The sequence below is a fragment of the Drosophila simulans genome, chromosome 2R, assembly GCF_016746395.2.
Source record: "Drosophila simulans strain w501 chromosome 2R, Prin_Dsim_3.1, whole genome shotgun sequence".
Lineage (NCBI taxonomy): Eukaryota > Metazoa > Arthropoda > Insecta > Diptera > Drosophilidae > Drosophila > Drosophila simulans.
Genome location: NC_052521.2, coordinates 7,791,494 through 7,819,417, shown reverse-complemented (window position 1 = coordinate 7,819,417; position 27,924 = coordinate 7,791,494). Strand labels below are relative to the sequence as shown.

The following is a 27,924-nucleotide window of genomic DNA, read 5'->3' as shown; positions in this document are numbered from 1 at the left end:
TACAGACCAGGTAACTATTTTTATAGAAAAATTTCCAAGAATTTTGGAGAGTTTTTATCAAGCAAAATTCTGACGAAAAATGAAAAATTTTTAATTTACGTGACGAATAAGGGAATTAGTGGCATTTCACCACTTTCTCTCCTGATCCTTAATATTGTTTCAAAATCCAGCCACGCAAGAGCGCTTCGTCACTACGTGGATGTATTTGTGGACCCAGTAGTTGGGTCTAGCTTTTTATTAAGAAACAACAAACTTGCTTGGTTTTATTTATATTTATTTAAATTGTAGATGATCTCTAACGTTTTGAGTTTCTTTTACATACAAACATTTCGGTTTACTTCAGTTTTTATATCATTATTTTTATGTTTTATATATTATTTTAAATTTTTAATTCAACGATTCAAATTCATTCATCATGTTTCGAGCTTAGTTAGCTTCCGTGGCTCGCCTCAAACTCATTTTAAAATTTTTCCATGGGCCATTAGCTACACTTCATCCATGTGGTCATTAGAGAGAGAAAAGGAGCTCAAGAATTGAGGAGAATTATATTTCCACATACGTTAATATAGGTAAGTATATAAATAGTTAAACAAATCTGATCTGTTGCATGGGACAACCAAAGCAATTATAATTAGGCTACAAATTAGATTAGATACAATGTCTAAACTTTGTCTAACCTATACTCTTGGTTCCACTGGCCACCTCGTCTTTCCTCCAGCTCCTCTTAAAATCCCAAAGTTTGGTATTCGCCACTCACAAAAATCGTGTGTCTGAATGTCCGCGGACATTTGATTCGAAGTAATTAACATTACCGTTGTTATAGCTCTTTATGGATTTCACTTATAAATGTTTTAACTGCTATTAAAGTAATTTTAGTAGTGGTGCGACTTGCGATTTTATGAGTTATGTGGGTGTGTGTGGAGCAAAGAGGTGTATGAGCTTTAGAAAAATATGAATTATGTTTGATTCCATTTCCGTTCCGTTCTATTCCATTTAGTATTGAAAATATGAAAAAGTTTATTCGATATAATGCGGTTAACACTATGCTGTACTATATGATCGAATGTTGCTATTACTTGAATGCTGCTTTCATTAGTTATTTAGTTCGGCGATCTCTGCTGATTCGAAAGTTGAGCGACATCGAGGAGGTAAATTATAGTCGCTACCGTATGAGTATTCGATTAATAATTATTTACGAGAAAAATATAGTACATATGTATGTATGTTTGTTTGTAGCAATTTGTTGTTCTCCCTTTACTAAATATATTTATTTAAATTTATATATCTGTATATATAGACCGACCTTGTTTACTTTTGTCTCGAAGGTAAATGAATAACTTTCTTGTTTGTGGCTTAATTAAATTGTCAATAAATATATCGATTTGGTATTTATTTATAGTTACATACAATTATTAAACTCTCGTGTTCTTGATCTTTTGCATTACTGGTCAAGTGACTATACACTGATCGTCTGCTGTTTATTACTTGTTTTATTTTGTTTACCCCAAATTCGAAGCCAGCAGTAACTACATAGGTAATCTAATTCATGCAAAACCTCTTGCTGGCTGTAAGGAAATCATGAAACAAATAACGAAAATAACAAAATGGCTGTTGGTTTTTGTTTTTGAATAAATAGTTTTATTTGAAAATGGTTTTTGCGTTTTTGTTTTTTCTTTTTGGTAGAATTTTACAAGTTGAATGGAAATACATACGTATTAAATATTACAGTATTTGATTGGGCCAGGATATAGTAGAGAGGTCGGGTGGGGTCATGGAAATGGGAAAGTGTTGGCTGACCTAAGTAAATGCGTAGAAGTGAATGTTCGCTGATCGGTATATAAAATCTTGGAATTGTACGGACTTTGTGGCCAACACAACTTTTGAAAAGTTTCACTGGATCTGCTGGGGTTGCCAATTAAAAGTCGAAACGATGTCGTTTCGCTTTTTGTTTTCGCAAATTGTCCTTACTCTTCTGTTCTTTGTTCTTTTTGAATGTTAAATAATATTTATTTCGCTAATAAACTTACTTAGTTGATGTTTAAGTTGTGTGTGTTTTTGTGTGCGTTTACATAAATTAGGCTTAAAAACTATAAAACATAAATGGATTTCCGTCCAACTAGAGCAAGAGCACAAGTGAGGATATTTGCGCAAGGGATGAGGAGAAGGAGAAGGAGGAGGAGGAGAGAAGTAGTGAACTGGGCAGATACAAAAGAAATACTATTAAAATAACAATATAAATTCATTGCAGCTAAATCGTTATGTAAAATCAAAATGCACAAAATACATACATACAAAGCATATACATAATAATTATAATAATAAGTCTAATCAAACAATTCAACATACTGGGGGTTAAATGCCATTCGCTAGATACAGTCACATACATAGGTACATGTATGAAGATGTTTTTATCATTAAATGTAGAATTTATAAATTATTATATTATTACATACAATCCTTAGTTTCATTGTGGGAGATTTGAGTTCTGCGTTCCATTCATTTTGATTCATATTTTGTGTGTGTGGGTGTGCGTAGATATGGCAAAAATATATAGCATGCTTTTGTGCGCCGCCAAAGTTGAATTGCGTGTTTGATGATCGCTGATTTGCCCTGCTCCTCGTATAAATGCCACAAATCATTGTAAGTTACAACAAATCAGCTCAATAAGTGAAGGAAATTATATTTAGTTTGTGTTCAGTATGCGCTTGTGTTCGTGTGTGTGTGTTTGCCAGCTAAACTTCTCCTATACACGTAAACTCAACAAAGTACAATTTACATTGAAGTATATCAATCAATTATCGATGGCTGCTGCTACTGCTGCTCTTTACATAAGTTAGTTAAGTGGCCACATACGCGTTGCTTTACTTGACTCTTATCTGGATTTTAGTTTAGTTTTGCTTCGTTTTTGTTCTTGTAAATACAATAGATAGATTTTATATCCGTTTCATTTATCTTTAAATTTTACTTAACGTTTAAGATTTTGCTTTCCATATTTTGTGTTTTTTCCTTTCCTCGTTTCTTATCTTTTCATTTCATTTTATTTGTTTTTTTTTCCCTTTTGGTTTGTTATTTTATATTTACTTTAGACCACACGCTGACACTCAATCAAATGAATATTGATATTTCCTTTGCCGCTGGATTTTGTTGAAACTTTCGAACTTAAGTCTAAACAAGCATGACAAATGCAGAGCGTTGATGGCATGAATAATTTTAAAGAGAGATTGCAACAGGAAACATTTAATATATAATATTTATATATATGTATATATATATATGTATAGAAGTGTATGTATATATATATGCGGTATATGTAGATATACGCTCGTTTGGTTTTTGTTTTAATAAATACATGAGGAAACTAAACTACACATAAATTATGAAATTCTATAAAAATTATTCAGACCAAACAACAACTGTATGCAATGCTGGCGCTTGTGTTTGTCGTGTGAGTGTGTTAGTGTCATGTCGTACATGTGGCTTTTGCATAATGCATATGTATGTGTTTGTATATGTTTGTATATAGGAAATGCCTTTCAATCAACTGCCTTTTTATTCAGATGTGACTTTAATCGCGTGTCCATGTGTCAGTTGCCTGCTGCCTCATTTTGTCATTGTCGCCCTGATCATCATTAGCATTGTGTGTATCTGCATCTGCATCTGCTTCAATATTATCGATATTATGTAATGTACTTGTCGCTCATTTCCCCTATAACATCCATTCGGGATTTCCGTCCGTCCGCCGTTTTTTTGTTAAACAAATAAAAGTTCTTTGGGCTTTGCTTGTTCAGTGTCCTATGTTTTCTGTGTGGTTGCGGTTGGTTGGTTGGTTCTATCATCTGCTCCTAAATTGTTTGGTTTTTGATCAATGCTGGTGGGTTGTTGTGCTCCCGCGCTGCTCTTTAATACCGTTACGGTGTTCCCTGCTAACGCCCCCATTCTGCTCCACATAATCGTCATCATCATCAACATCGACTCGGACGTCGACATCGTCGGGATCCGGCCTGGAATCCATCTTAGTACAGTCCACAGCCGCGCAAGTTGTTTGCTATGATGACATCGGTGACAGCATCGAATACAAACTGAATGTTATTGGTATCTGTGGCACACGTCATGTGGCAGTAGATTTCTTTTGAGGTTGATTTGTTTTTCGCTTCAAATTGAGCCTGAATGTAAGCAGCCGCCTCGCCGTACTCCTGTCCACCTGCAATGTCCAAATATTGGATTAATAACCAGACTACTACAATCGAGTTCGGATGGACCACTCACCTGTGTATTCGGGGAAGCAAATCGTCAGGGGACTCTTGCGAATCTTCTCCTCGAACAAATCCTTCTTGTTCAGGAACAGAATAATCGAGGTGTCCGTGAACCATTTGTTGTTACAGATCGAGTCAAACAGTTTCAGCGACTCTTGCATGCGGTTCTACAAAATGATAAAGATATTCACAAAAGTGAGATATATTCACAAAAAGTAGCTAGGCACTTGACTCAATCCTACCGTGGTTTCATCCTCATGCAAGACTTGATCGTACTCGGACATGGCCACGCAGAAAATGATCGCCGTGACATCTTCGAAGCAGTGTATCCATTTCTTACGCTCCGAGCGCTGTCCGCCCACGTCAAACAATCTGTACGATTAAAAAGTGCATTATCATGAGGATATATCCTGTTAAATCACATCTTTTTACTCACTTAAAGTTGAGATTTTTGAAGGAGAAGTGAACCTCAACGATGCCAGTGGTCTTGACGCGAGTGCGCAAGATATCCTGTTCAGTTGGCTGGTAATCCTTGGCGCCTAACCGATCCAAATCGTCCAGGAAACTGCAAGGAAATGGAGAAAGGAGAGAGTGTTACAGGCCAGGAGCTAAGGCATTCCATTTCCCATCACACATCGTTTGACCAGACAAATGTTTACCCAACCCTTCCACCCGTCCATTCTCAATTTTCCGCCCGTATCTGCCAAGACTTGAGCAAACAATTAAGGCGCAGACCAAAGCGCTGAGCAAACAATTAAAAACAAAAAACCTGAGCGCGTGTCGAGACCAAAGGGAAATGGGAAATGGTGAAAAGCCCCCGCACTCACACGCACACACACACACACAGCTCACTTGGCTATGCAAACAGCTTTCCCTGCAGAAAGTAGCCATTCAAAATGATTCCTATTTCCGCGACTTGTTCTGGTTCTAATTTCCGCGCATACAAGCCATATTTGTATATTTCCCATAATAGTTTTATTCGCCGGTTATGTAACCGTCAACCAAGCAAAGGCATCTGTCAGATACAGACGGAGGTGTTCAGATACACATATAGAGTCTGCGTGCTCGGGAGCAAGAGCGCCAACAAGTAGGTCATCACAGAGGGGCCACCAGTGAGTCCAGTGGCCAGTTATGTGAGTATGTGTGCTTTGGGGCCATAATTAACGTGCCGCACGCAATGCCTTCAAAAATAAAGGGCTGTGCGGCAGCTAATTTTATTTGTTGGCCAGCTCTCGCAAATAGTTTTTTGAGGCTGGCCGAGGAATCTGCGCTTGTTATCGCATCAATCTCCGCTTGACTTGCTCTCGTGCTGAAATCGGATGCATTGGTCAACTGGTTTTCGCCCAAATTACACGCACAATTGCCCAACAAGTTGGCCAAAGTTAGCAGCAGCGGCAGCAGTACTTCAAAAGATGGCCATGGCTCCCCTCCTGCAGTTTGGCCACAGGGAAATTGGCCCAGTCATGCTCGCCCGGCATAACCGCAAAGTGCCACCTTTCTTGCGGAAAAGTTGGCCGTGTGGTCAACTGCATAATCAAAGCTAATGCCCGATATTCGTTACAATTTCTTAGACAAATGTTAATTGAACGACTGCAAACGGATCCGATGGGCTCGCCGATTGGGCAATCGCTTGGTTAGCACTTGGCTACCCGAGATCTTATTTAACATGTCCATCATAAAAGTTTTCTTTTCTGTTTAGTTTACTGATCCGAAACCGCAGACACACATGCAGATGTAATTCGTAAGCCCGGAAAATGTGTTGCAATGTGTGGCATGTGCCTGAGTTGTGGTTTCTTGAAAGTGGATCATAGACCTGACAAACAAATTGCAGCGAAAGTAAGCTACAGATTGAAAAACTATGCTTTGAAGAAAGAACAGAATCGGTGAAAGCTTGACAGTTTAAATACTCTTGGATAATCAACTTCAAGCTCCTTGCATCTAACTTAAAATACATGCTGTTTGCAACTTAAATAACTTAAGCTACGTTTAAAAATATTTAAAACCTTTTCTAGCTCAACTGAGTTAAAAACTCCTTCATGTTTTTCTGCATGAAGTTTTTCTTGTTAACCAATTCAGATGTCGTATCCCAGATTAGCAAAGCCATCATGCGAAATTTATTAGCCGGTTTCCGCTGACTATTGTCTTACCAGCTTTTATGGCCTTTTCAATTAAGCGATTTGCGCGCAATTTAGCCCAGCAAATGGGTCGTTAGTCCCAGCAGCGTTTTATAATAAATTATTTATGTATTTTACATAACACTCAAGCCACGAACCCCATCACAAACTCATCGGGCCCCTCATTAATGTCAATCAGGGGAGTACAAGACGTTATATGTATATTATCACGAACTTTTGCTTTTTGATTGCGATTATTAGGCACTTTCAATTTCATATTAATAAAAGAAAAGAAAACCAAAACCCACTAGTTTCTGGGTTAGAAAGACCAATAAAGTTAGCTGCAGCAGTGGCATCAATTAGCACAAATACCTTAAGTGACAAAGCAAACAGAAGCGCGCCAAAATAAAACAAAAAAACAAAACTCTGAGCTTGCCGAGATCGGCAGCTGGTGGAGCCAATAGCGTTTGGCGTATAAGTAGACTAAGAAGCCCGGCGATCGCGTTTAGTGCGTCGCGGTTGGTCTACGAGGCAACAGCTCAAGACTCCAGAGCTCCATTCGCAGCTCTCGGACTCGGATTCGGATTCCGTTGCGGTTTCGGTTTTGCTTGTGGTTTCGGTTTTCAAAAGTCAGTGTTACCGCCGAGTTAAACTTCGCGTTGCGTGACAAAAGACCTGGCGAATCTCCCCGGCTTTTGAGTGAGTGGGAAATTGGCCAAAGCCACAATAGAAATCCACACAACAATAGGCATCAAAAGCTGTTTTTAATTGTGCACAAACGGATTGAAAGCGTTCGGGAAACCAAGACCAAGTCAAATAAATTAAAACTAAAATTGAATCGGCAACAAGTTGATTGAAAACCCAACCAACTGGCAGTGCAGGCCGAGAAAACTGATAGAAAAAAAAAACAAATCAAACGCTCAAGTGAGTTTTCCTCGAGAGGTGTTTTCCCAATGCAATTTGGGCGTGTCAAGTAAACTAGTTGCACTCCGAAAGGCATTCAGTCAACTTGACTATCAAAGAAATCAACGTTTAGCGTGAAAGGCCAATTCGATTAAATAGGAAAACTGATGGGGGCAAAAAAAAATCGAGTATTTAATAGTAGGCTTTTCCATGCAGGCGGTGTCAAATAAATCGTAAAAAAGCAGTTAAAGTCCTCAAGTTTATTTTGTTTTACTACAAATCCGTAAAATGAGCAGTTAAAATAGTAAATACAATCAGAAATGGCTGATAAACAAAGGAAACGATAATTATTCGCATGAACGACAAATTAAAGTGACGAAAGTGAGTTTTCCCAGCTGCATTTTTCCAGCAAATTAGGCAAGCTGGCTAAACTAGTTGCACCTCGAAACTTGGCCAACTTGGGCGGCGTGAAAGCCAATTTGAATATGCTTTTTGGCCACACCTCGAAGGGCGAGTCGAAAAGCAATATCCAAGTGATTTGCCAAGATGTCGAATGCCAGCGAGAGTGACATAATCGTTCGGGATCTTTCGACCACCTTTGCTCATTTAGCAGCTGAATGCTAATAGGATTCCTTTCGATTTCGGCTTCATTCGAGCGTGAATGAAACGCGGCCCAGAGAACAGCTGTCCTCCACGCCCCCAACCCACGGCTGTTTTGGAACAATGGCCATAAAAGTCAACGACAAGTGGCTGCTTGACATTTCTTCTACATTACTCGCAGGCGCTAGGATTATCACTCAAGTTCATTATAACCGCCTGGGCGATAAAGCCGCGCTATATATACGTTATATATAAATATATATCTCAGATAGTTGTTGTTGCTACCGCTCGAGAGCCTCAAGGTCGTCGCTTGTGCGACAAGGGCAAGGATAATCCGCTCTGCTCCGCCGCCATTGTGCCGCACAAGTGTACACAAGAAATAAACGCAAACAGAGGGAAAAAATGGAACAAAAATTAAAAGAATAATGGCTGGCAGCTCGGCTAACTTTCTGAATTCGGGTGCGCAGATTTCTGTTCCATCAAATTTTCGGCATTTAAATTATATTGCCTTTGGGGAGCAGGCGCACAAAATGCCAGAAAGCAGCAGCAGCAGCAGCAGCAGCAGGAGCAGCAGACCCACAAAAGTGCCACTGCCACCATTGTTCGATGGCGTACGCGGCGTATGAGCAATCTTGCCTCGTTGCCACTTTTTCCGCCTGCGGGGGAGCGCAACTGCTTTTCAAACTAAATGCGTGTGTACCGGCAAGTTCTGTCGACTTTTGGGGTAGAAAATCAAAGTTTATACACAGTCAGAAAAGTAATGGTATTAAGTCCAAGCACAAGTCATCTTAAAACTTAGGCTGTTTCAAACTTCGAAAGTACGTTTTTATTAGAAGTAAGTTCTGCACAGTGGTAAATAGCTTGCTTATTTTAAAAGACATTTGAACATTATTGAATGTCCATTTAATTCAACTTATTCAGATTTATATGTTTTGTTGCTTGCTGCTTTTATTTCCAAGAACTGTGTACTACTTTTCAGCCATGTTCATATGCTTAAAAGCATTGTAAAGTTCAACTTCTATGGTTCTCCTTCAAAGCCTTTGCTTGTAGTAGACTCTATTTTATGCACAATAAACAAGACTTGGCCAGGGTTGATTTGGCCCTCATTGGCGCTACTTCAATAACTCTTCAATTTGTGTTTTCTTTGTTTGAACTCGCATTGCACGAGGGCTTGTAGCTGTGCTCAATTTAACGCTAGCTAACTCCGACTTGATTATTGGCAGCGACCATAAAACGGAACGCACCGAGTCTACCGACAAATGGGAATCCCCTGCCAACCGACCGAGCCCCCCTCCCACCATGTATATCACTTAAGTGCTCCCCCGAGATCCAAAATCCGAGGACAAGGGACAATCGACGATTGTTTGCCCGGGTTTGTTTTGCAACTAACTCGAACTAAGTGCTGTCAGTGCTGAAAGTTAAAATGAATATGGATTTTGCGAGTGTGCCACAATATTTGCACTCCAACCAAACGCAGTTCAGTTCAGCTTTTCAGAGTATATAATTCAAAAGTGGGGGGGGTTAGTCGTTTTGAATAATAAACGCGAGTGGCCTTTATTTATTATTGATTGATTTTCCCGGCAAACCACTTGGAAATGCATCAAAAGTTTCGCCGCCAGAAGGAGCGAAAGAAACGCCACGAGAATCAGCATAAATACACAATTTAGTTTGCCGCCGGCAGCAGATTGCTCAACTTGCTCAACTTTTTACATAATACCATTCCCAACAGGACCGAGTGGATCCGAGGACCAAACCGAAGATGTCGGGCTTACGCAAAACATCCATTGCGCTGATGAGGCGCTCCACATCCAGCACCACCATACTGCCGCATTCCGGGGGCGGTGGTGGTGCCGTGTCGCCGCCCAGCAGCGGAGTGGGCGTGGCCACGGAAATTGAAAAATCAATTGCAATGCAACGGCTGCGGGCGGGAGAGTCGGCGATTCGGAAGAAATTAAATGTCAGGTTCGTGATTTTCCCACACCAAATACTTGGCTTACATGGAAATTAAATGTTTAAGTTTAAATAAATATTTTTGAATTAACTTTACAAATAAAAGACTGTTACTTTGCATTTCCAAAACTACTTCTTGCTGGCTAATAAATTCAGTTTAAATCTAAGTATTACAAACCAAATGTATTAATATGTAACTTAAATGTTTTTTTTTCACTGTATACAATTTGCACTAATTGACAGCCAGCAGCCCGTTACATCAGTGGCAACAACTAGGACTACAGCGAGCGCACTACCAGCAGAAACCAGTTCTTCACCGGCGGCTGCAGTGCGTCCTTATTCGGATGTGCCGGGTCCATACCCCTTGCCCCTCATTGGCAACTCCTGGCGCTTCGCGCCGCTAATAGGTGAGTGGCCATTATTGGCATCCGTTGTAACTCCGACCAGGATAACTAATGAACCACTGCCACCGACCGACAGGAACATACAAAATCAGCGACTTGGACAAGGTCATGAATGAGCTGCATGTCAACTATGGAAAGATGGCCAAAGTGGGCGGTCTCATTGGTCATCCCGATCTGCTGTTCGTCTTCGATGGCGATGAGATTCGTAACATATTCAAGAAGGAGGAGGCGATGCCGCATCGGTGAGTGATTAATCAACTTTTGCCATCATCCTTCGGTGGTGCAGTGCGAAATTGCGTATACGACGTGTGTGCGGCATGTCAGTTTGGTATGATTGATTATCTCCAGCTTGCTCGTAAGTCGTGATCTGAGCTTACTTTGGGTTATATAATTCGAAACCCTATTAGGCTTTAAGATTATTGTTATTGAATAACCCTAACATGATTCGCAATTCGTTAAATATGCTGTTTACCCACGATTATGCCAAACCATGTCCTGCATGGCTGCACCTGGTCCGTGTAGCGAGAAATCCCCCACATAAATGCCATAGCCCACGCACATGGTATAGCATATTTATCCACAGCAAAGTCAGTCATGCATGGGTGGTTCCGAACCCCTCTCCGTTTTCCCGCCCCCATGGAAATGCAATTCCTGTTTACTTATGCGCATACCGAATGAATGCAGCCTGTAATTAAATTATTAACTAACGAAGGCACAAAATGGCGATTGCGCCTGGGAATGCGAATTAAGCGGGATGTGTGAAAACATGGCGACAGATTGAAATCAGAGGTAAAATTCGAACATCAGTGCAAAATTGCCTTTAATCTATCTGACACATTTGCGTGGGAAGTGAAAATGAAATCAGCAATTTAAATGAGATAGACTTGTAAATAAATAACTACCATTGAAAGCCATAAGCTTGGCTTATACTTTTAATTAACAAGCTTATCATGTATTTTGATATTTCAATATTTTTGTGATTGTAAATAATCCAACCGAGGAGATGTCATCCCAATTGAAGTGTTAGCGCTCGATAAAACAAAACCGTCAAATTGAAATTAGTTGAGACTTTCACTTCTCGTCTGGCTTCGCGATCCGTAGGCCTAGCAACCGAGATTCCAATCCGAAATAAAACCAAACAAACCGAACTATTCACAAAGTCCGACAAGCGTTTTTGCATCATAGAAATAAATAAAACTGACCGAAATGTTGAAGCGGGCAAAGAAGCAAGACAAAACTGAAAAGCAAACAAAACGAAAGTCACACAGATCGCTAACGTGTCCATAACTTTTATAAGCTTTCTTTTCTCCGCCTTTCATTCCTCCTATCACTCGGATTTATCCGCCATGGCCATGAACCAAATTTAACAAGTTACGCTTATGTTTCGCATACCTGCGAGTATCGCACAATATCATATCATATCATATCATAATGTGGTTTGCGGATCGATAGTGAATCGCAGACAAACGCGCATTGTTAGCATTTGGCGAACGCGTTTAGCAAGTCATCATTAAAACGACTGAAAAGAATCACTAATAGATTGGACATGAGACAACATTAACGTAATGTTGGCTCTTTTTTTGACCGCCAGACAGATTGATGAATGAACCATTTGCCGGCGCAGATGTGTGAAGCTAACTACTACTGCTCACTGGCCAACTGGCTAACTGACGGATTGACTGACTGACAGACTGAGCGACAGACGGAGCGACTGCCCAACTGATTGATGAAGATATTTGGCCAAGAGAAATGTACACAAGTGTGTACCAGAGGCGTCGGCTTTGTTGACTTTTTTACGAGGCCCATAAAATCCGAAAAGAAACGCCAATTCGTGTGTGTGGGAATATCTAAGTCGGAAAGAGTAATCGCCGGCTTTTGGGCCAAAGTTCCGATCGTGACAATCTTGGGGTCAACTTGTGGTTACAAGCTTGTAAACTGGGGGATTCCCAATTTGGTGTTTAGTATGCGAATTGAGCGTGAAATCTTCACTCAAACAAACTAGTTTATGCGATGTTTTCAGTATTTGAATATCATTTTTGTTATGATACTTGACTTCTACCATAGACCATTCTACATTATTTATTACATTAATAAATACATTTTACATTACATATTAAACTTTACAAATTTAATAATTTAAATAGCAAATTCAAGTCAAATCCTGTTATGTGCTATGACTTATTTAGCTCTGACTATTTTTAAACTATTGCGTTCTTCTCAATTGACTGCTAAAATCGAAATTTGCATAATTCGAAGGGGAATTTTACTAGTTCTATAGACATTTCAGGGTTGCGTTCTCTCGACGCTCGAAAACATACATATTTACACTTAAATCTCGCATTTAATTGATCATTCAGTTGCCTGTGGCAACCCCATTGTCAGTTCGAATGAAGTAACAACAGTCAAGTCAAAGCAAAGGCGGCAAATTGTTGGCTAAGTTGTGGGCCAGGGTGGTGCATAAAACAAAAGCCAATAAATACGCTTCTTCTATTTGCCCAGTGACATGCGAGTAGGCAAATATAATGCAAGTTCGAGGTGGGTATGTGTACATATATGTATATACATATGTATCTGAGAACCTGAAAGCTAGTAGATGGAGTTGAATCGCTTCATTTTGTGTGGGCTTTAGTACGAAATTGTGTTTGATGTTGTCGTCGCCGGTCTGTCTGCACGCAAGGGCAAGCGACCTCAAAGGGGGCGGTTGGGTGGCCAAAAGGGGGTGGGGTTTTAGCCACACCATACCCAGACATGCTCACACTTTTACAGGCAGAAAAAATGGTCAAAATGGTCATGACATCGAACTTTTTCAGGCCCTCCGATTGAAATTTGGTAATGAAATTTTGGATTATATAAGTTTCTCTCTTTGAATATTTAAATAAATATACTTTTGTCCTATTAAATGCACAAATATGGTTTAAAAAGACTCGTATTTAATTTATTTGATCCTGTAAATGATTATGTTATCTTATTGGGCTATAATTGAATAAGTATGTATGGATAATCAGCTAGAATGGTTGGTTATATTACATTAAGTTATAGCACATTTAGTTTGATAGATTTTACTCCCCTATAATAATTTTATTGACAATGTGCTAATTCTTTTCGCTCTGTGTACTTTCCGGCTTGTCCCTTTATGTGCACCCACTTTTTATTCGCCATGGAACCGTCAGACCGTCGATGCCCTCACTGCGCCACTACAAGGGCGACCTGCGACGCGATTTCTTTGGCGATGTGGCCGGCCTAATTGGCGTGTAAGTAATGTGCTTATATAACGGATATTGTGGCGGGCTCAACCACCGTACTTACTATTTTTGCACATTTTTTTTTTGTTGTACCTTATTCAGGCATGGTCCCAAGTGGGAGGCCTTCAGACAGGAGGTGCAGCACATCCTGCTGCAGCCGCAGACCGCCAAGAAGTACATTCCGCCGCTAAATGACATTGCCAGCGAGTTTATGGGCCGGTAAGTCGGAGCCTAAGCATCCAGCCAAGCTGTGATGCAATCAACATATACTTGGGTATACCTACATATACTCTATATATACTCTATATCCATCCGCAGTATTGAGCTGATGCGCGACGAAAAGGACGAGCTGCCAGCCAATTTCCTGCACGAGCTCTACAAATGGGCCTTGGAATGTAAGTTGTTGCCAATTTCGTTTCACTTATGCGATTATGACACTTTGCTGGCCAATCGCATTGAAATATTGAAAACGCAATTAGGCTATAATGATCTGGGGACACTTTTCGAATCCAAGGACTATTGCAGTGCCCCATTGACAGTTATAAACTAATTTCAGGAAGATTTTCAAGCTTTTTTCCTTGCATTTTGTTAAGAAAACCCTTTTAGAGCATATACAAATTTAACTAACGCTGTGCTTACTTCTAGTTAAACTATTTATTTAAAGTTTTAAGTACAATTTGTTAGCTCGAACAACAAGTAAACTTCATCAACTCTCCTATTAGCATATTAGAAAACTTTTAATTGGCTGTTTTAGCTACAACATGGTATTAGTTTTTTCTTGGAATCTGTAAAGTGAACTGTACACATTGGTCTTCCGAGAAGAGAAACGATGGTGTTTATAAAATTTATGAGCTGGCTTCACGTAACTTTGTTAATTAATTTATTAAAACGAACTCTAGCTGTCGGTCGCGTTTCCCTGGACACGAGATTGGGCTGTTTGTCCCCCGAGGGCAGCGAAGAGGCCCAACAGATCATAGAGGCTATCAACACATTCTTCTGGGCCGTTCCAGAATTGGAGCTGCGAATGCCGCTGTGGCGGATATATCCCACCAAGGCATATAGGAGCTTCGTCAAGGCTTTGGATCAGTTCACAGCGTGAGTCGCATAAAGTACGCGAATAATTGGGCAAATAATCACCTCAAGAAATCACTTTGCACCCCAGAATTTGCATGAAGAACATTGGCAAGACCATGGACAAGGCCGATGCCGATGAGGCTAGAGGATTGCCCAAATCCGAGGCGGACATATCCATTGTGGAGCGGATAGTGCGAAAGACGGGCAATCGCAAACTGGCTGCCATTTTGGCACTGGACTTGTTTTTGGTTGGAGTCGATACGGTAAGCTAATCTATTATCTAATTGATAAGTATAGTAATATTTAATGGTTAAATCTATAACGTAGACCTCAGTGGCCGCCTCCTCCACAATCTATCAGCTGGCCAAGAACCCAGACAAACAGAAAAAACTCTTCGACGAACTGCAGAAGGTGTTTCCCCATCGCGAGGCGGACATCAACCAGAATGTCCTGGAGCAAATGCCCTACCTGCGAGCCTGCGTAAAGGAAACTCTACGGTATGACAGTTCTCCATTCAATTGAGTTATAGTGCCTTCTTTAAAAAGTAAAACCACTTTTAACCTTTTAGCATGCGACCCGTGGTGATTGCCAATGGACGCAGTCTGCAGTCGGATGCTGTCATCAATGGCTACCACGTGCCCAAAGGCGTAAGTTTCCGGGAAATGGTGACCATTTGGAATGCCAGCTCACTGCCATCCCTGTTTCCTTTCAGACACACGTTATCTTCCCCCATTTGGTTGTTTCAAACGATCCCGCATATTTCCCAGAACCCAAGCGTTTTCTGCCCGAGCGCTGGCTGAAACAGTCCACAGATGCAGGTGAGTTGGATGCCACAAAAAGAGTGTCTTGCAGGCACGTAAGAACGCTTTCGTCGAGCACCATAAAATGCCGAGTACTTGGCTCTTAAAAAACAGTGCATGTTTTGGTGACAGACTAAAATATATGGAAAAGAGCAGAAAAAGGCTTAAAAAGTACAGTTTTAATAAAAATGGGCATATAATCAAACTTTTGACCGCAGCAGAAATAAAATTATTAAGTATCTAGTAGCTATACATATTTAATGTGTATCTGTAGATTTGTTTATGTTTAAACGTACACTGCTTAATTGTTTATTGCTGTTTCGATACACAAAAGTTGAGATGCTTTCGTGCGCAGATATGATTTATTTTCTTTCACGACAGGTTACATGGTATTTTCTGCTCCAAGGTGAATGGCACACTTTTTTTCGCAGTGTTCTAACCAGAGTGGCGTTTATTTTCAGCTGGCTGCCCCCATGCCAACCAAAAAATTCACCCATTCGTGAGTTTGCCCTTTGGCTTTGGGCGTCGCATGTGCGTGGGTCGTCGGTTTGCCGAAATCGAGTTGCACACGCTGCTGGCCAAGGTGGGTTTTAATCATGTTTTGCACCTGGCTTTGCCAAGAGTTACCCCTTTTAATTTGCCATATTTGATTCCCGGCACAGATCTTCCGCAAATACAAGGTCTCGTACAATTCCGGAGAGTTTGTGTACCGTGTGAACTCCACGTACATTCCGCAGTCGCCTCTGAATTTCAAGCTAACGCTGAGGGACGAGTGAGCTGTCTGGAACCAAAGGGAACCGGAGGGAACCCATCATGGAGCTCAAAGCTGCAGTGACACACGGCGGATGTGTGATATTTATAGTCAAAGCCCAGCTGCTGTTGCTATGCTTCATTTTAATTAAGCAAATGTACATGGAGCACAGTTCCGACAAATTCAGTACATCCCATCGCCACGAGCGCAGTTTTGTGGGTGCGTGTAACTAAACTAAATAATCGTTGTGTATTTATGCTGATACATGTGTATATAGGACCCATTATATTCCCCCCATGCTTAGTTGTAGTTTTCTTCTCGAAGAATAATTGTACCCAATAAAGCGTCGAAAAGTATGCAATAAGCTGTCTGTTTCTGTTTGTTTTTCTTGCCTCGCATTATCATTAATCAAAAGCCTAGTGAGCTTAACTTGGGACAAAGTGTGATGGCTAAGGTCAAGCAAACGCCAATCTAGGCTCATGATTAATTACTTTTTAGTAAGTGTATCATTAGCTCTGTAGGTTGAATACACTTGGCTGACTTTAAGGGGCATTTGAAGACTTTTTGCCAAAGCTGCAAAGCTGCACAATTTATTTTATTTTTAGAAAATTATACAGAAAACGCAAAAATATTCGGTTACAAGAGTAATTAAATGGGCGAAAATCACGTATTCAAGAGTCATTGGGATGTGGCTTAAAATAGACTCGAAGACAGGGCCAATAATTATATATTTGGGCTTGGAAAGCTTAAGCGTATTGAATTTCAGTTGGCAGAATATATATAAAAGAGCGTAGTCTTCAATTAATTTTAGGCTGCACTCTTGCTCTTTTAATTTGCTAAACAATTAGCTTTAAACTTTTACCAATTAGCTTCAATTTACTTTTGCTGGGCTCTATTGTACAGGCAATTAAATCACTCCCAAATAGAAAATTTAAAATAAAATTCAACTATTCAATCAGCCTGCGTGTTAGCCAACTGATTGAAATAATTCGCACCATCCTAGTTGGATATTTGATTTGGTACTCACTATTTTGCGGAATCGTTTAGTTGGTATTCGTTGCTGCGCGAGAAGCACTCCTGGACACCGGCGTCCTGCCAGAGGCGTTTCATGGCGGCCAGCAGCTCCTCCGAGAAGGGCTCGGTGTCGTGCATGCGTTGGCACACGTCGAACACCATCTTGGCATCGCTCTGTGAGGATGGGAGGTGGGAGAGTGGCGTGGAAATGGCCGGGTTAGTGACTGTGAGCCTGAATGGGCACTCATTGGGGACTTACCTCCCGCTCGTTATTGCTGTACTGAATACTTAGGGTTGGCATCGCGCGCAATATTGCAACTAATGATTGTATTGTGTTGCTGTAGACAACCGGTCGATATTGTTTAAAGTCCTCCGCAGTGAAGCCGCTCTCGTGAATGATTTTCATCTGTTTGACTATTGTGCTCTTGCCCGACTCACCGGCACCTAGAAGAAATGAACAAAAAACCAAAAAAAAAGAAGTTAGCAATGCGTGTTGGAACTTAAGATTACAGATGTAATGTGTATATAGGGTCTATTTGTGCGTCTGGTTATCGGCGCCGACAAAAGAACCCGAGGGGGGTTTCAAATATTTATGCTGCGTTTAGTTCTCGAGCACTAAATGTCTGTGCTTTGTATTCCTCAAGTTGGGCCTAATGGCCTTTGAGCACACAGTGCCATCCAGGTCCAGCCACCCACATCAGCATCGTGATTATGATTATCATCATCGCCGTTGTCAATGTATCATCTTGAGATGCCGTTGGGCCAAAGAAATGAGAAAAACGCAAGGAGTGGAGGGGGCGGACCGAGAATAAATGGCAAACAAAGGATTAATTGTTTGGCCCTGGTCATCCGGCGACTGTATATAGACTCCTTTACTTTCGTCTACATCTCTATTTCATTGGGTGTTTTTTTTTTGCGGGGCTTTGAAGGATTTGCGAGCTGCAATTCCAGCAGAATTTCCTTGCAATTGAATGCAATTTGTTAATTGAGTGTCTGCTGAAGGGGGTTTTGTGATAAACGAGATAATCAAGATAGCTGGCAGCTCGGCTGGAAAATTGCTTAGCCTAGCTGTCCTTGGGAAAATGGCATAATTTGATAAATGGTAATTTCATTTGCCCATTTTCGCTTGCCACTAAGCTTAATCCTCACTAAGAAGCTTTAATTAAAACACAATTGGTTGGTATAAGTATGAAAGTGGTTGATAATACTACTACTTAAGTGCTTATCATCATCTAGGCGTAGCCTTCATTATTTCAATTTCCTTACGATTTCAATATTATAATGATACCAGATTCATATCTGGTATATATTCATATATTGGCTGATTTCTATCAATGAAAAGTTGCCCAATTCGTCAGGAAACTACAATAAAGCTTGCAATTCAAAATTGTTTTTCCAGTTTCCACGACATTCATGTAACAGAATAAAGAGTTCATTGTCCACCACTTGAAAAAGTCCACACATCTTTAAAAGATCTTAGAACAGTCCACGAAAAGAAGAGCTACTCTCAGAAAATGTTTAGATTTGGAAAACTCAAGAGCAGCGAACAGGGAAATTTTCCTGGGTTGTTTATAGAGGCCATCGGTGGACTGAGTAGGCACCTGAGATTAATGTTTTGTTTGTGTGGAAATCGAAGGCAAAGTGCTTAATTTTAATGCCTTCGTGGATTGCAGGAAAACAAAAGATTCGGCAACGGAGCAGGATGGAGCTATTTTCATACGTGTTGCTCTGATTATTATTATGAATTCTTGGATGCGCACGGCATGGCAGTACAAAAAAAATAAAATTTTTTTTAAATAAACATTTCCAGTACACTCGCCATCACACACACGCAGTGGGTGTTGCCTGAAAATGAACATTTTTATTCTGAAACACACGCAAAACTGTCAGAAACTGAAATCTTCTCCCCCTGCCAAACATTTTCGACCGAAAATGCTCAGTCCGAGCAAAAGAGGAAATTAAATGAAATGCCCGAAATGTAAACAGCGAAATGGGGCTGTTGGTTGCTTCCAAAATATATGCAGCCGGAGATGAGATGAGAGAGCTACAGCAGAGTATATGAAAATATGGAAATTACTCACGCGCCCAGCTGAACGAAAAGCGAAATGCAATTTTCCTACATTTTCCGCCTTTGATTAACAGCCCAAATTTGGTCAATTCTCGTACTCTTTCGCAAGCGGAAACAATTCGCAAACATTATTTATGCCGATGCAATGTCTATTTTTCATTTGTTAATGCCTCCCAGCGGGCATGTTTATTACGCTCGCTTATCACAAATCGGAATCCAATTGCAATTACAATCAACTGCCATATATTATTATTTACATACATATGCGCACACTATATTGCCCGACTTTTGCACACAAGCCCTCCCATTCGATTCACCCGCAAGCGAGTGACCTTGAACTTTCCGTCTGATACATAAAAATATTATTGTGATTATTAAATTGATGGCATTTCACATTCGCTCCAAGGGAACTGTGCCAAGAAAATGGAATCACCACTTGCAGTTCCTCTGTCGGCACAATCGATATAAAGTAATTAAATAATTAAATAGCGAAGTTGAGTGGGATTTATTTATCGGTTGGCACAAGTTCCAGTCAGGATGACTTTCATTTTCAAGATGGACTGTTTATATATGAGGCTTTATTCCTCCAAGCAGTTCGATTATTTTTAAAAAGAAAGAACAACGAGTCTGAATCTAAGGTTAGTTTTAAACTTGAGAATGTCGTGATTGAACTAAAAAAAAAAACAGAAGCACGTTTAGCTAAGAACGCGTCAAAGCGAAGGACCTTAGAGTGTCCTGTTCTGCACCACAAATAGCATCGGTCAAAGGCCAAGGCTGCCATAGAGCCGAAGCTCATGCCCTGAGGACATTTTAGCGGATTTAATGAGACGCCAGGGCAGCCGCTAAGTATGCTACACTAATTTTAGCCGTGCCGCGAATCAAATATTCATGTGTGTGGCACACTCAGCGAGTTGAGTTGGGTTGGGTTCCGTTCGATTCAGTTTGTTTCGATTGCGTTCCCGGGGAAAACTCACCCAGCAGCAGGAGTTTGATGTCCTTTGCCGCCTGTATGCCGTCCTCCTTGAGATTGCGCTCGATGAGGCGACTCCTGGCGGCTGCGGCTCGCTCCTCGGCAGACTGTGCGCAGCCCATGGTGCGTATTGCCTCGACGCAAAACGTTTTGAAGGTCGTTTGGTATCGGCCAACTCAATGGCCGACTACGTTGCCAGCGAGAAAAACCAGGTGTACAACGTGCGGGGACTCAAATTCGGGGGGCTAAACTAACTCCGCTATCCGAGGGTTTCGATCGTGTCACTGGTCTTCAATTTTCAGTACGGCACATCAACTCGATATTCGATTTTTCAATCACTTCTTTTGGTTTTTTTCTGTTTTTTTAACTTTGGTTTGCTTCAATTCAACACTGCAACATACAATTATGTCACCAAACAATTCAGTTTTGTTTTTATCTGCGCATTTTGTTGTGATCCGCACAAAGAGGATTCTCAAGGATACCCGATTTGACCGCTAACGGTAGAGTCTAATTGTAAACTGAAAAACCCGCATGTCCAAGAGCGAGGAAACCCGTTACTCGCTACGAAACTCGGGAAATTTTGTTGTCTTTGGCTAGGAAAAACTAGAAACGAAGAGAGAGAGAGTGAAAGCAGCGAGTATAAAAGCTTTAGGCGAGGGCTTTTCGAGCCAAGGAAAAATGTGTAATTAAGGAGCGTGGTTTTATTAACCAAAACTCAAAATGCGTACAAATATGGCAAAAATCAATAATATACGATTGCTGCACATTCTTTTATTTTATACTTTTATTTGAAAATGTTCTTTTTTGTGATATTTGCCTTTTATTGCATCGAGAACGTACAATTAATAGTTCAAATTTGACAACTTTTGTTTAAACTTTTTATTCACGCGCTGTCTTACAAGTGGCCATAAACAAAAGAGAGGGAGTGAGAGGACTGGAAAATTGAGGCGTTTTACTTTTTTTTGTTTTTCAGCCAAATAAGAAAAGCACAAACAAAACTTTTCTTTTGTACACTTGGCAGCTATTTGTTTTTGTATTCCAGCAGGAAAATGATTCATGCGTTTATCCAAAAAAAAAAAGGAGGGGAGATAACGGGGGACGAACTTCGGCGAAGTCACATATTAAGCGCCAAACTGAATTGTTGCGGTGGCTTTTAATTTACACTTTATATTATTACGTATTTTTGTTATATATATTTAACACTTTTTCAGCGTTTTCTAAACTTTGGAACGTTAATTTAACGGTTTAGCTCTCTTTTGTGCGAGTTTTCTAGAGAGCTGGCAGAATTCAACTGAACTAACGGAACTATGTGCCTGGATGCGCTGGAAGTACTCTCTCTCTCGTATTCTGGTGCCGCCCACGTATAGTATACACGAAAGCTCCGAGAGACGCAGAGAGAGGATGAGAGAGAACTTGCGCCTGCGCCACTGGAAAGTGTGGGAGCCAAAATAACGAGTCTGCGCAGGACGAAATCAGCGAGTGGTCGCAAGACAAGGACAACCCCAAAATCAACGAGTGCGCCCACGCGATATTCCTTTTCCCCGCTGGTTTTCTTTTTTTTTTTTTTGAGCAACTTAAAGTGGCTTTGCAGTTTAAATGGAGAATGCCATTGGTACCCCCTCCCCACACACAATTAAGTCGATGGCTTTAGAACTTTGCCACGTTTATGGGCCAAGCCAAAGCGCATTAGCACAAAACAGTTGGCCAGCAGCAGGATCTTTTGTGTTCTCTCTCTCGCTCTTCCCACGCCTGCATAACGATAGAGCGGAAAATCGAGAAAAATCACCATTAGATAAAACAATCGCATTCGTTCGATTGATGGGATTCTGTCGACGGGAACTGTGATTGAATGGCGCAATGCCTCAAATACCTGCAACTGCAAATCGAGATAATAGGTAAACCAATTAAGGCTATCATAAAAAATGCCATTGAGCCTCAATTAAGGAATTGACATGGCCATCCGCGATCGAAATGCCGAGAATTTGTACAGCTTAATTGTACAGTACAGCCTCTCTGGCATGAAGTTATGGCTCTCGCTAATAATTCGAATGGTAAGGATCAATGACTATTACAACATTTTTAGGTAACTAAATGTTCTAATATAAATGTTCGTATAATTTTGAAAAATAAATGAACTTAAAATTAAAGGATATGTACAAGTTGAACAAATGCTTGTTTTGCTGTAATTAAAAAAAATTGAACCGATTGCACCCCTCTTGTAATGAGCTCTTTAATCCAATATAAACTTATTTAATTACTTAGTATTCAGTAAATAAGTACAAGTACATCTCAAATTTACAAAAGTTATAGAATAGTCACTTTTCCCCTACTGCTTTCATTTTGCCTTGAACTCATCGGCCAGTCAATTAGAAGTTGACATCTTGATTCTGAACCTACAACAAGAGGCAATGACGAAGAAAGTTTTCCGGTAAAGCTTTATTTTCCCAAGAATTCTGGCACCACCGCCCCAAAATAGTTAAGGGCGGCGGTAATTACCTGTTGTTGTGTCAAAGAGTTAAGAGTCAAAAGAAAGCAGGCAATTTAACTCACTACGAGCACATGGCGTGACAAAAGAAAATGTTGAAAAAAAGCGACTATTGAAAATGCAGAACATGCACGGACAAATAAAGTGACAAATAGTAAAAAAGAACTTCAACATGTTGTTCTGACTCATTTATTGGGTGTTAGATAGAATTTGAAATGGTTTAGTTACCCAAAATCAAAATGAATCTTTAATACAAATAACTTTTTTAAAAATTCGGAATTTGCAACATTTTTTGAGCAACTTATAGAACAAAGTCCAGCGATATTTAATATTGCTCTTTGCAAACTATTTGAAATTCAAAAGGGATCCCCTGTTGTCACCTCGATGCCCCTGACGAGTTTAATTAAATTATCACTCTGCGAATATGGACCAAAACGATGGAAGTCAAGCAAAAAAGAAAAAAATTGAAAACAATGAATGGGCCAATGAAATTATTGAATGAATTGGAATCCAGAAGCAGAGGGTGAACTATATAGATAAATGCGATTGGGTGAGGGGGCCGGAACCACAAACCGCAGTCAACGACAAACGGCAAGCAAATTGACAACGTTTTTTCTGTTTTTGTTTTATCACGCGAACTCTGCGCTCTTTCGAGCAAATGACAGACAGCGGCAAAGTGGAGCACTTGTGCACTTGTCCGAAACAATCTGCACCTACCCCAAAACCACCCATCCATCGAATGCCATTTTCCATTCTGTGCGGCGTTCCATGGGTTGCAGGTCGCGAGGCCTTTTGGCACTCGGGCGACATTTGACTTTGCTCAATTACGTTCGATTTGTGCTGTATTTGGCATCTTTTATAGTTTATTTAACGAGCCTGTTTATTGTCATTTTGTGGCCTGCTTGGCTCCGAAAGTTCGGAGAAGCGGCTCCCAGCCTAATTGCTACATGTGTTTGGTGTTCCAGATTGGATGGGTTGTCGACAGCTCCATATTGATAAATATATTTTTTGATCAAGAAATATAAGTAATTATTCATTTATGTGGAAACAAGAATTTGGAAGAAAAAACTGTGACGTCTTTAGGAAACGACAAGTTTTATTCTCCACAAAGTCACAAATCGATGTGATGTGTGGGTCTTAATAGGTCTCCAGATCCCAATAAATATATTTAAAATGTTTTGCAGTTTTTCAAACGAATTAAAGTCTGGTTCATTACAAAAATTCCACTATATAAAAAACTAATCTTTAAAATATATTTAACTTTTCAACGTTCTGACGATCTTCTGATAAAGATAAAAGATAAACAAAATCCCCTTCAAGTTCATAAATATGGAACCTTATCTTTACTCATAATATTTATTTCCAATTCTGCCATAGAATTAATGGTTTTTGTTCTTATCTGTATAGGAATGTTGGGGTTTTACAAAAATGAAACTTCTACTCCGTTTATTTGCCGTCTAGTCCGTCTGAGTTGGCAATTGTTTCTTTATTGTTTCACGTAGCCATATCACTCGGCACAAGGGCCGGCAAAGTGGCAAACAAACGAGCATCGAACGTTTCCTCAATAGCCTTTCCTTTCGGCTTGAAAATTATGCCTCAAGTGGCGGTTTCTTCAAACTTCCGCCACGAGGCGCCACTCGAGAGGCACAGTGCTGTGGCGAAGTATGCAGCCACACCCAGGACATGTACACGTTTCCTCTCGCTCCCTTCCGTCCGGTGCCACTGTGTCCATTGTTTCGTTAGTGTTTCCTGGCCGCCATTCGATGCTTCCGCCTGCCATTCGTCTCTCGCCCCTCGACCTCCCCCCGCCACCCCCTTCTGGGCACCACCCCCTGCAGAGGAACCCCCAATCCGGCGCACTTTCAATGGGCCTTGTTGCAACATGGCTGCAATCCACTCCTCGGCACTCCTCGCCACTCGACTCTGCTCCTTGTTGCTTGTTAGGGCGTTTAAAAGTTTTGCCTGATTGCACAGAACAACAGCGAGCAACTGTGGGGGAAGTAATGGGCCTACACAGCGAACAAAAACGGGTTAGAGAGCAGGGGAAAATGTATTAAATTGAAAAACTTGTTCCAAAAAAAGTGATCCATCTTAACTAAGTTATATAAACAGTACTTTGATCTGATTGGTCTTTGGTTTAAGCATTTTTTCTAAACAACTTTAACTTTTGGTTAGTTTGAATACTACTTTAAGTGCATCCACGATATGGAGATTTTGCTTGTTTTTCGCAACATGTTTGTGTACAATGTTAAAGTGAAAGAGAAATTCCTGTGCACATTGCAGCTTTGTCATTTTTCTGCCTGCCTGCATCCCTATCTCGTTTTCGGGGGCAAGTCAAAGTCAATGGGATTAACTGACATTTCGGTGTCAGTGGGGCGCAACCAGGTTAACAAACACTGCACCTCGGAACCATGGTGCAAACATGGTGCACACCCGCCCACTGGCACACACGTGCAATTGTTTCAATGTCAAGTGGCGTCGATTGCCCTCATCTTTTAGCGGATGCAGACGCACTTGGCCAAAATCTAAGGCTAAGGCTAAGGCTGCAGCTGCAGCTCACAGATGCACTCGACGATGAGATGCAGGCTGATGCAGAATAGAGATGACAGCAAAGAAAATATGTATCATGTAGATTTACATTTAGCATCTCTAAATTCTTAAGTTATGTTCAGATAATTTGCACTGTTTTCTTAGACTTGGCTAATTCTAGTCATTATTTTATATTTCCTTATAAAGATGGTAATTATTTCATCACTATCGTACTGAACCCACTTCAATCGAGGCGGGGCATCCACAGGCCACATGGCTCCTCGAAACTGTTTGGGTTTTCACACTCGTCTGCCACGAGGGCAGATGCAACTGTTGCTGCTGCCATTGTCTAAGATGTTGCATGCACAGTGGTGCATGCGTCCATTTTATTTTCGGATATCCATGCCACATGCAACACCCAAAAGTTGACCCAAATTACTTCGGTTTCGCCTTGGCCAAAAAACACGCTAAGAATAGTTTTGTCATGGAATCGATTCATCAGCACTCAAATAGAGTGGAATAACCTTGAGTTCGATTCCTTTTTTTTTGGGGCAACAAGTCGTTACTTTTAATTTAAATAACTAGTCAGTTGTCAATACCTTTGTAAGGTAAATGTTGTTGAAAGTTTAACCTTACATACAAAAATAAGAGTTTTCGAAACTACTTTTATTCCAGTCTTAGTATTTTCTAAAAAATGTGAGCTCTGATAAAAGCCTTGATGGAAATTGAAGATCAGGTAATCCAAAATTGCGCTCCGCACATCCAGCATTTCCGCCGCAGAGTAAAAGTGTGCGCAATAAATATTCCCCTATCTATCGGCACATAAAACCGAAAATAAAATTTTCCAAGTGCCCCGGAATCTGGCGGCCGATAAACCAGCAATTTCCACCGAAATAGAACAATAGAGTCGGGTCGAGTGGAAAGGTAAACGCTGAGCAGGTTTTCCATTTCCGGTGAGGAAAACCCAAGTGGAAAAACGGGAAAAAGCGACGAAAAGTGCACTTACCCAGCAGCAGGAGCTTGATGTCCTTGGCCGCCTGGATTCCATCCTCCTTCAGATTCTTCTCGATCTGTTTGGATCGCTGGATGGCGGCGCGTTCTTCGGCGGATGTGGTGCAGCCCATTGTGGTTGGGTTTAGATTCTGATTTGGATTCGGATTCGGATTTACACGGGGCTTTTCGGTTTTCGGAATTTTGTTTTCCAATTTTCCTGGACTTTTTTCTTTATGTCTTATTTGCTTATGTACAGTTTAACGATTTCAACTGAAATGGAATATTGAACCCATCAACAATAACAAATGCACGGGTCAGCGGATGATTCACTACAAACAGTGCGCGATCGATAAGGCGAACCAATGAATATCAAGGATGTGTTAAATATACAGCCGAGTTCAAAACAATAATGATGACTTGTTTTAAATAAATTCTGTCTGCTGTGCATAAGCACAATTTTGTAATATTTTGTTTACTTTACTTTAAACACAGCTGTATATTAATTTGTATGTAATATTCAAAAAGATTATTTTAAACTGATGAGCTATGTACATGTGGTACATTTTTATCGACTGCACACACAAAGTTTATGGATCGTTCGCTCTATGGAAGTTGCACTGTACTGAGACAAGCACTAATTTTATGACCGCCACTGTCTGTGCAATGGGCCGCGCACTGTATCAATTATGTTGCTTTTGTTTTTTATCAGCAGACGCAAAGTAAAAATAAAAGCAATGATAGCCAGCTAATTTGCATATGGAGCATGTTTGCGATATCGATACAAAATTCATCAATCGCGCTGATAAGATAAATCCATCAGATAATGCTGGATCGCGATAAGAACGATGGTAATTTATCATGTAAGTGAATTAGTCCCGAGGTCAAAGAGCCAAAAACGCAAACTTATTTTTTGGACTACTGCTTATTGTTTATTTTTTGTTGTCATTTTTTAAAATACTTTTATAAATTTTGTTTGTTTTTTTTTTTTTTTGGTTTTAATTTGTATGTTTTTTATGCAGTGTGTATGTATTAAGCGTGGGCGTAGGCGCTAAAAAAGCGCCGGGTTGTTGGAAAAAAAAGGCGGTGGGTTGTGGAGTTTTCTTTTTCGAGCGTTTGCTTAAGCACATTAAAATATGCAAAAAGTAATGCCGTTTTTATGCAAACTGTTAACCATTTCGGATGTATAAATTTTCATTTAGTTTGTCGCTGTTTCACTCACACGCGCACACACTCACTCACTCACACGCACGCACTACGCACTCTCACGCGCTGCACACGCCACACCCCCCGCCCACTGGGCCGCCACCCACCACCCCACGAGTTTTCCTTTTCCTTTTTTTCAGCTTTTTTCAGCTTCACATTTACCACCGCCTAGTTTTCCAGTCGTATACACACCGCACTAGTGTATGCGTGTGTGTGGGTCTGCTTCAGCCTGCTGTGTGCGTGTGTGTGCAGGAGGCTCTCTTTTGCGTTTGGCTGTTCTTATTGGTTCCGTTCGCTTTGCGCTTCTTTTTCGCGACTCGCTGTTTTTACTGCACCGATCGTGATAGTTTACCGTTGCACTTGCCGAGCACTTGCACTTGTATTTTTGGCCGCAGTGATATTGGTAAATTGCACTTTTCTGGTGTGCGAAAATTTAGCTGCTCTCTCTCGCTTCGTTCGCTCTTTCCAACTGCAGAGCGAGGCGTTCGAACAGCTGTTGGCGGCGTCGGTGCGCAGCACTGGACGCGGCGGGGGTGGCTGTTGACCAGCACTGGCCGCAACAGCTGCTGCA

At 40.8% G+C, this 27,924-nt stretch overlaps 2 protein-coding genes across 9 annotated transcripts; one reads left to right on the top strand and one right to left on the bottom strand.

The window, feature by feature from the left end:
* Window positions 1–257: 257 nt before the first annotated feature.
* Window positions 258–27,861, bottom strand: LOC6733870 (G protein alpha o subunit). 6 transcript variants are annotated; one of them, XM_016167801.3, is made up of 8 exons: window positions 27,706–27,861; window positions 26,164–26,420; window positions 17,365–17,549; window positions 17,119–17,279; window positions 4,690–4,818; window positions 4,496–4,625; window positions 4,267–4,420; window positions 258–4,201 (listed from the first exon to the last, which is right to left on the bottom strand). In XM_016167801.3, exons 2-8 carry the CDS (start codon window positions 26,279–26,281, stop codon window positions 4,014–4,016), a joined length of 1,065 nt encoding a protein of 354 aa, XP_016026892.1. In that variant the 5' UTR covers window positions 26,282–26,420; window positions 27,706–27,861; the 3' UTR covers window positions 258–4,013. The 6 variants fall into 6 exon arrangements, with proteins under 6 accessions (XP_016026892.1, XP_044778504.1, XP_039147822.1 ...); XM_044922569.1 differs by lacking the exon at window positions 27,706–27,861 and adding an exon at window positions 27,516–27,533; XM_039291888.2 differs by lacking the exons at window positions 26,164–26,420; window positions 27,706–27,861 and adding exons at window positions 20,148–20,533; window positions 21,306–21,447.
* LOC6733871 (probable cytochrome P450 49a1) lies at window positions 6,850–16,459 on the top strand. 3 transcript variants are annotated; one of them, XM_016182370.3, is made up of 14 exons: window positions 6,850–7,066; window positions 9,600–9,832; window positions 10,064–10,227; window positions 10,301–10,466; window positions 13,395–13,475; window positions 13,569–13,685; window positions 13,785–13,861; window positions 14,366–14,561; window positions 14,629–14,803; window positions 14,868–15,037; window positions 15,109–15,187; window positions 15,253–15,358; window positions 15,802–15,923; window positions 16,003–16,459. In XM_016182370.3, the coding sequence occupies exons 2-14, from the start codon at window positions 9,630–9,632 to the stop codon at window positions 16,114–16,116; spliced, it is 1,770 nt and encodes a 589-aa protein (XP_016026897.1). In that variant the 5' UTR covers window positions 6,850–7,066; window positions 9,600–9,629; the 3' UTR covers window positions 16,117–16,459. The 3 variants fall into 3 exon arrangements, with proteins under 3 accessions (XP_016026897.1, XP_016026898.1, XP_016026896.1); XM_016182371.3 differs by having other exon boundaries at window positions 6,850–7,291; XM_016182369.3 differs by lacking the exon at window positions 6,850–7,066 and adding an exon at window positions 7,473–7,651.
* Window positions 27,862–27,924: the final 63 nt, after the last annotated feature.

Excerpts from the sequence above, each read along its gene's own strand:
- LOC6733871 (XM_016182370.3), top strand. The coding sequence starts at position 9,630 with ATGTCGGGCTTACGCAAAACATCCATTGCGCTGATGAGGCGCTCCACA. Across the intron at positions 9,833-10,063 it reads CGGAAGAAATTAAATGTCAG|CCAGCAGCCCGTTACATCAG; the intron begins GTTCGTGATTTT and ends ACTAATTGACAG. Across the intron at positions 15,924-16,002 it reads TGCACACGCTGCTGGCCAAG|ATCTTCCGCAAATACAAGGT; the intron begins GTGGGTTTTAAT and ends TTCCCGGCACAG.
- LOC6733870 (XM_016167801.3), bottom strand. The coding sequence starts at position 26,281 with ATGGGCTGCACCACATCCGCCGAAGAACGCGCCGCCATCCAGCGATCC. Across the intron at positions 4,626-4,689 it reads TTCAAAAATCTCAACTTTAA|ATTGTTTGACGTGGGCGGAC; the intron begins GTGAGTAAAAAG and ends TTAATCGTACAG. Across the intron at positions 4,202-4,266 it reads TTGCTTCCCCGAATACACAG|GTGGACAGGAGTACGGCGAG; the intron begins GTGAGTGGTCCA and ends TGGACATTGCAG.